This window comes from Phacochoerus africanus, chromosome 13 (genome assembly GCF_016906955.1).
Source record: "Phacochoerus africanus isolate WHEZ1 chromosome 13, ROS_Pafr_v1, whole genome shotgun sequence".
NCBI classification, from domain to species: domain Eukaryota; kingdom Metazoa; phylum Chordata; class Mammalia; order Artiodactyla; family Suidae; genus Phacochoerus; species Phacochoerus africanus.
Window position 1 is genome coordinate 5,355,224 of NC_062556.1, and position 7,881 is coordinate 5,363,104.

The 7,881-nt window shown below is 59.5% G+C and overlaps 1 protein-coding gene across 2 annotated transcripts; it reads right to left on the minus strand.

The window, feature by feature from the left end:
• Nucleotides 1-822: 822 nt before the first annotated feature.
• CDX2 (caudal type homeobox 2) lies at nucleotides 823-7,646 on the minus strand. Of its 2 annotated transcripts, none has more exons than XM_047756238.1 (3): nucleotides 6,736-7,646; nucleotides 3,212-3,357; nucleotides 823-2,051 (listed from the first exon to the last, which is right to left on the minus strand). In XM_047756238.1, the coding sequence occupies exons 1-3, from the start codon at nucleotides 7,274-7,276 to the stop codon at nucleotides 1,803-1,805; spliced, it is 936 nt and encodes a 311-aa protein (XP_047612194.1). In that variant the 5' UTR covers nucleotides 7,277-7,646; the 3' UTR covers nucleotides 823-1,802. The 2 variants fall into 2 exon arrangements, with proteins under 2 accessions (XP_047612194.1, XP_047612195.1); XM_047756239.1 differs by having other exon boundaries at nucleotides 1,919-2,051; nucleotides 3,216-3,357; nucleotides 6,736-7,276.
• Nucleotides 7,647-7,881: the final 235 nt, after the last annotated feature.

The following is a 7,881-nucleotide window of genomic DNA, read 5'->3' on the forward strand; positions in this document are numbered from 1 at the left end:
TCCCTCGGCGGAGGCGCCGATTAGGGCTCCAAGGTGCCTGTGGGAAGACGACGTGGAGGGCAAAGCCCTTCTCCCCAGGCCCCGCCGAGAGCGCCCAGGTCGGCAGCTGCCAGGACCAGAAACCTCAAGGGCAGCTGCCTGGTCCCCCGCAGATCAGCCAGATAACAAGCAACCATCACTGTAAAGATCTTCTTTTGCTGGGTCTTGAATTCTTGTCTGTGGGGGCAGGTGGCCGGGTGGGGAAGACACCGATCGATCGGGACCAGGCAAGGGGTGGGGTCCGAAAGGGCTCCCGAAAGCTTTTTACAGGAGGCTACGTTCGCGGAAACGTTGCCTTGGGGAAATAGAAAATCGAACCTTTTTACTTGAAGGCTTGTGTTTAGCTGGATCGAGAGGGCACCCCAGAGAGAAAGCAGCCGCGGACGAAAGGAATGTGTGCGGTCGCCTCGACTTGGCCCGGATGAGACGCTGTGAGGGGGCTCTCTGCCCCCGATGCCCCATCACTCCCCAGCTGAGAAGCAGCTGAGCGCTCAGCTGTGCATTTTGCCCACAGGCACCCCCAGGAGAACCACACATTCCACAATCCTAGGCTGGGCTCAGGCTTGGGGGCAGGGAAGGTCTGCGAACCTGCTCCCTCGGGCTGCTGACGCTCTGGGGTAAAATGAGGTTGTCCAGATAACCTTCTCCCCTCCCACCCTGATTTTCCTAATTCGAGCGCGCCAGTGGGGAGACACTTCATTTCTTCCAAATAATAACAGTAATGATTCTGGACAAAATCTGAAGATGATAAATACAGAATCAGAAATCTGGAAAGCTCATGTATCTCTTTTTTGTTTTTTCTCTTTAGAAAAAAAAAAAATTCCACTGTGTTCAAATACCCACCCCCCACTTCCCTTCACCATATCACTTCTCTCCCCCATGGATCCAGAAGGCTTTTCAAATGCTGGCTTGGAAGTTACACAGACCAACAACCCAAACAGCAGCAGCAACAACAAAAACGCCCCTTTTTCATCAGCCCCAAGATTGTGAAAATGACAGGAAGTCCAGGTTGGCTCTGGCATTTATAGCACTGACCATACATTCAGCCCAGAGAAGCGCTGGTGACAGGCTTTCTAAACAAGGCCCTGTCCTGGGCCCTTGTCAGGCCTGCAGTCCGAAACACTCCCTCACACCAAACACCACACAAACACCAGCCAAGCCTTTCCTGCTCTGGGCAGGGAAGAGAAGAAAGACAGAGACCTGGGGGTTCTGCACTCTTTGGTGGGTCCGGGTTTCCGTCTTAGCTGCCTCGGGCTTCTGCAGTTTTAAATCTCGCCTGCCCTTGAGGCAAGCGGGGCCCGCTGATCCTTGGAGAACAGTGAGCAGACAGCAGCCATCGTGGCTCCAAGCCCGGCGGTCCCCCTGAATCCCTCTTCCCACTCCGCTGCAACCAGTCGATGCATCCTGCAGGTTTTGGAGGCAAAGAGCTGGGGAGCAGGGGGCCCGAAAGACTCGTGTCTGTTTTAGCCGGTCCAGGCAATGTTCCTGCCAGCACTAAAGGAAGCCCCCCCGGGTAGTTAGTTCCCATCTCCTTACTGGCAGAAGGTCAGACCAGAAAAAGTCAATTTCTGGGAGAATTGTCTTCCTTGAGGCCTCCAACCGCACCTGTCTTTACCCCAGTCCCCCGTTTCTCCTCGGAGGGCTGGGGAAGTTGGTGAACACTTGTGGGCGAGAGGGGAGGGGTCTTTCCTGAGGATTCTAGCAGAGTCCATGCTCCCCATGGCTCGGCCTGGAATTGCTCTGCTTCCGCAGGCCACTGTGGGTCACTGGGTGACGGTGGGGTTTAACACGCCCCCAGCTGGCCCCAGAACCCCAGGGACAGAGCCAGGCACCGAGCCTTGCAGGGAAGACACGGGGCTCAGGGGCTCGGGGACACTTCTCAGAGGGCCTGGCTGCGGCGGGGGTGGCTGCGGTGCAGGGGGCGGCGGCGGCTGCGGCGGCTGCTGTTGCTGCAACTTCTTCTTGTTGATTTTCCTCTCCTTCGCTCTGCGGTTCTGAAACCAGATTTTAACCTGGCGATGGAAAGGTGGAGAAACACAGAAGGCGGTGAAGAAGAGGAGAAGGAAAAAAGGACCACAGTCGGGCGTGAGCGCCAGGGGCTCGTTCTCCCATGAAAGAGGTGCCCTCTGGCCCTGAAAGACCCCAGCCTCCTCCCAAGCTTTCAGCCCCTCAGAGCCCAAGGCTGAAGCAGTTGCTGGAGCGCCATTCAGCCTCGAGAGAGAGACCTGCCCTCCTTCCTGTCCCCTCCCCCCGGGGGGTTCTTTCCGAAGTCACTTTTATCTACAACTGTACTGGAAAAGTTCAGAGTCTCAGAATCAAGGGAAACAGAAACTGCCAGGCCCTTTCCACGCCAAGCAAAGGAGGCCAGCAGCCGAGGTACTTCGAAATGACAACCTTTGGCCCCTCAAAGCAAAACTAAAATGTAATATTTTTACCATGAGGTGGAAATGAGTTTTAAGGTGGGGCCTCCTGGCTGTAAATTTGACCTGTTTTCTCCATTTCTTCCTTCCTTTCTTTCTTTCTTTCTTTCTTTCTTTCTTTCTTTCTTTCTTTCTTTCTTTCTTTCCAGACCATATAGAGCATTCATGACCCAAGCCTCAGCCCTCTAGTTTTTATGGGCAAGGGATTGGGGTCTTACAATATAGTTCTGGGTACAAAGAGAGTAAAAGCCTTTAAGTCTGTATTTTTTATTTATTTATTTTTTTTTTAAATTTTGGCTGGACCCTTGGCGTATGGAAGTTCCCGGGGGGCCAGGAATAGAATCAGAGCTGCAGCTGCAACCCAAGCCACAGCTGCAGCAATGCCAGATTCTTAACCCACAGCATCAGGCTGGGGATCAAAGCCCAGCTGCAGCAGAGATAACACTGGATCCTTAACCCACTGCAGCACAGCGGGAACTCCATGCCTTTATTGACCCTTTATTAAATTTTGGATTAAACTATACTGCCATTTTCCTTGTACCTCCTATGTCCCCCAAAATAGAAAGAAAGAAAAAAAAGACAATCGGAGGTGGAAGAAGCCTTTTTAAAAACCATCTAGAAGGAACATACATGCCACCTTCTTGCTTTATTCTGCCCACAGAACTAGGTGGATCCTGGGGCCTGGTTTCTAAGCCTCCCCACTGGACTCCCCCAGGCAGGGACCAGGCCTGGAGGGAGCAAGGTGGTCGCACCTGCCTCTCGGAGAGCCCCAGCGTGGCTGCCAGCTCGGCCTTTCTCCGAATGGTGATGTAGCGGCTGTAGTGAAACTCCTTCTCCAGCTCCAAGCGCTGGTGGTCCGTGTACACGACTCGGTATTTGTCTTTCGTCCTGGTTTTCACTGTGGAGGAAGGAGAGGTTAGTGCTCAGAACGGCAAGGCAGCCCATCAGTCATGGGTAATGACAAACCTCCCTAACCCAAGGGCCATTTCTCTTCCTCCACCACCGTGGGGGGCCGGGGTTTGGCTGGTTCCTGCTGAGCCTGACCAGACCCCCCCGCCCCGCCAGAGGGTCCGAGGTGGAGGGTGTGGGGCTCTCCGAGACCACAAAACTTCTCTTGGGATTAAGCGGAGGTTTTTTTTTTTTTAAATTAAGAAAAACCTAAAACTCCATACAAGCAGAAGACAGCAGAACCCCACGGCCATTTTTGTAAACCAAACACAGGACTGGAGCTGGCGAGGTCCACAGGGAATGAAATCGGTCGCCAGAGGCTTGGGAATACTCAGGTTTTCAGGTCTAGGAGACACGGATGCCCACCCTAAAATCAGACGGGATTATGGGGATGTGTTGGTTATGTGTGTTTGGGGGGGGTTACTTTCTGTTTGTTTTTATTAGACATGGAAAGGGGATGCAGAAGCTGATGGGTTCCCCCCAGTCACCAGAAACACCACACACACACACACACACACACACACACACACAGAGCACACCAGCCCTATCTGGTGGAATCTGAGGTCTGGCAGAAAGAAAATCCCTCCTGCTGGGGACATGATACCTGGCGGAGCCCAGTTTGGCATTGGGCACTCTTTCTTCTTAATCCTCCATTTATTTCAGCTGCAAACCCTGCCAGAGCTATCCTGACCAGTGATCTATGCTCATTGGATTGAGTCAACATATTAAACCTCGGATTGATTGTTTTACTGAAGGGCCTTGACAAATAGTGGGACGCAGGCCCGAGCCTGGCGTCTCCCCGGGGTCTGTGCTGGGTCAGCCCTGGGCAGAGCCCGGCTCGGGGGCTCTCCTCTTCCGCTCGGGGCCCCAGGTCGGGGGGCTTCTCCCAGCAGAACAGGTTCCCTGGCCCCGTGCCCGGTGCTGCAGGGAGATCTAAGGGGGCTGGGAGTTGCTCGGAGGTGTTTAATGCCCCGCAGGCCGACTTTGTTCAGGTAAAGCCCTTTGCAAACCACAACAAAAGCGCCCTGGGAAGATACAGGCCGGATCAGAGGGAGCTCCCCCGAGCCGCTGAAAGGAGAACACAGTCGCAAACAATGCAGGACAAGGCGATCTTATCAAAGAAAAGCCCTTTCAATGCCTTAATAACAACCGCATTCTGTTTGAATTACCACTACTGAGCAAATGGCGGCCCGGCTTTCATCCCCCTCCCCGCCAGGCGCATTAGCATCCACACAGCCGGCAGCGCATTTGAATGCGCGCGGCAGCCCCTACCCTGCGCCCGCGAACCAGGCGAACTGACACGTCCCGAGGGCCGGCGCTGCCGCCTCCGAGCCGCTCGAGCGGCCCGTGGGAGTCGCCCCTTTTTACAGATGAGGAAATTGAGACTCAGACGAAGCCACGCAGATAGTCCAAGGCGGGGCTGCCACGGGAGCCACGTCGGAGCCGCCAAAGACACCTCCGGGGCTGGAGAGCCGGGCGCAAAGGACTTCTCGCCTTGGGGTCCTTGGGAGCGGCTCCGGCTCCGGCCCCGGGGCTGCCCTTTCCGTCTCCCGGAGGGACCGGGGGACGCGGTGACCAGGACCCCTGCGCGCTCTGCAGCCCGCGCCCCCCGGGGCCTCGGAGGCGCCCCGCACCCCCTGGGAACCTAGGAGGGGGCTGGAGGAGGGGAGAGATGAGAGGGACTTGTCAGAATTCATTATTGACTGCGAAAGTCACCACCCTCTTTCCGGGGCCCTAAAAGAGACAATGGCAGGGCTGGGAAGGTGTATATCAAAGCGGGCCGGGCCGGGTACCACCCCCCTCGCCCCTTGACAGATGACGCTCCGCAGAGGAGCCGGGCTCGGGCCCGCGGGCCGCGGCCTCCCGACATTAACATCACAAGGGCGCCCGGCGCCGACTGCGGCCTTGCCACCTTGTCGCGGGACATCACAGCGGCCTCTCATCTGCTGACCCCGCGGCCTGGGCTCCTGGGGCTCCCCTCCCTCTCCCCCCGCCCGGCCCCTGCTCCGCGGCCTCTCGCCCGCGACGCGCCAGAGGTCCCCCTTAGGCGGCCCCGGGGCCCCGCCAACTACACCCCAGGCAGGCTCCGTAGAAAAGAGCCTTCCCTGAGAGCGCGCTCTGTACAGGCGAGGGCGCCTCTTCTTGGGGACGGGACCGAGCCGAGGCTGCCGGTCCTCGGCGCTGAGGCCTTCTCCCCGGGCGGCCGCATTTCCCACCTCGTCGGTCCCCGGCATGTGCCCAGTGACGCAAATCCCGATGCCCAGAGACAGCCCCCAACGGCTGCTCTGATTTATACGGCTGTAATTGGCTATAAACTCTGCAAAGTGGCCATAACCTGCAAGCCGGCCGGGCTTGGGCCAGAAAGGAGGGAAGAGAAAAAAGCGGAAGTGCCGAGGGCTGGGAAAGTCTTCGTGGAGGAAAAGGGGAGCCAAGCGAACTCTCCCACCACACCTACTGAACTTCCTTCCCACTTTGACACACATTCCCACACTCGGAACCTCTGAGCCCCCACAGCTCAGCAAACCCAACGTCTTTGCAGAGACACCTCTGGCACAAGCTTCTTGAACGTACACACGCCTACACACACACACGCGGACCCTGGAAGGGAGGGTTGCATGATCCCTGTCTGGAGCAGCAGCTGAATCCCCACCACGACCCGCTGCTTTTCTCCCTCTGCAGACACGAAGGGACTCCCCGGGTGGCTTGTCCCAGCCCTCGGCTATTGATTGAAGTATCCCTTTGCAGATCAAAGGTTCCAAGACCTCGGCGCCCCCCTTCCCCTACTTAGCTCCTGGGGCCAACACCTTCTTTCCAGCTACAGCAGCTTTGCCGGCTACGCGCTCGAGTTCCGATCCCTAGAGTTGGCCCGAACGGCCAAACCTGGCCCCACGCGCGGCCCCAGGCCACCACTCTTCCCGAGGGGCTTGGACAGGGAAGGAGGACGTGCCCAGAGGGTCGAGAGAGCCGGGCCTGGTGAAGTTCGAGGGAGGCCGCGCCCCAAGCGAGCGCGAGCGGCTCTACGTGGGAAGGGCGATCCGGCTCCGGTGCAGCCGCGCTCCGCGACATTCCCGGGAGCCTCCCGAGAGTGTAAGGACTTGGGAACGAGACGGCTGCACAGAGGAAGCCTCTCCTCGGCCCCAAACCGAGCGCGGCTCGAGGGACCGAAATATCCACTCCTGACGCCCCCCCCCCCCACGGCAGCTGGAGAAGCCTCGGGGGGCCTGAGCCCCCAGACGTTGTCGCTCCGCCCCGCCCCCTGGCGCGGAGTCCCCAGACCCGCCGGGGACACGCGCCGCGCCTTCCCCGGGCGCCCGCCGCCGCCACTTACCTTGGCTGCCGAGCGACGGCTGCGCGGGCTTCCGCATCCACTCGCACAGGTTCCGCCGCTGGCCGCCGGGGGACAGCTGCTCGGCGGCGGCGGTGGCGGCGGGCCCGGGAGGGCCGGGGTTGAGCGTCTGCAGCAAGCCCGAGGCGCAGGAGGGCGCGGCGGCCGGGTGGTGCGGGTGGTGGTGCGGGTGGTGGTGCGGGTGGTAGTCGGCGGGGCTGCTGTAGCCCATGGCGGCGGCCGGGGAGCCCCCGTTGAGGCCGTGAGCCACGGCGTTGGCGGCGGCCGCCGCGCCCCCCGGCGCGTAGCCGTTCCAGTCCTCGCGGAGCGGGGCGCCGTACGCGGCCGGCCAGGACGGCCCCGGGGACTGCGCGCTGTCCAAGTTCGCGGCGGCGGCGGCCGCGGCCGCCACATGGTAGCCGCCGTAGTCCGGGTACTGCGGGGGGCTCACGAAGTTCTGCGGGGCCAGGTTGAGGCCGCCGGAGTGGCGCACGGAGCTGGGATACATGCTCACGTCCTTGTCCAGGAGGTAGCTCACGTACATGGTGGCGAGGTCCCGACGGCAAACCTCACCATGCTGCCTGGGGACCCACGCTGGAGGCTGCCGCGGGCCGCGCCGGGGAAGGGGCGAGGGGGCGCGGGAGCGGCGGGTGGCTGCGCCCCAGAGCGCGCTGCTGCGCCGGCTCCTCGCGGCGCTTCTGCCTCTGAGGCGGTCCCTCCCTCTGGCCTGCCTCGTCCCGCCCTCCCTCCCTCTCTTTCTTCCTTCTTTCCTCCCACCTCCTTCCCACTAGGCTGCAGAGGCGGGGAAGACCCGCCACAGGCTGGCGTGCGGAGCCCCAGGCCGGCGGCCTTACGTGATTAACGAGTGTTTACAAGACTCTTATTAGTAATGACACAGACACCAATGGCTGGAGACGTCGAGGCGCAGCGCGCGCACGGCGCACACCCCCCCGAAACATGATTTGCATTTTAAAAGATGGGGGGGCGCTCGCGAGAGGGCAGCGACCCATCACAGCTAAATATTCAAACCTTTATTGTTAAGAGCTTCCTCCTTCCAACCTTGGTGCACTTTAACCTCCAATCACAGGTTCAAAGAATGAAATCAAGAGACTTGCAAAAGAGAGGGGGAAAGAGCTATCTTGGTGGGAG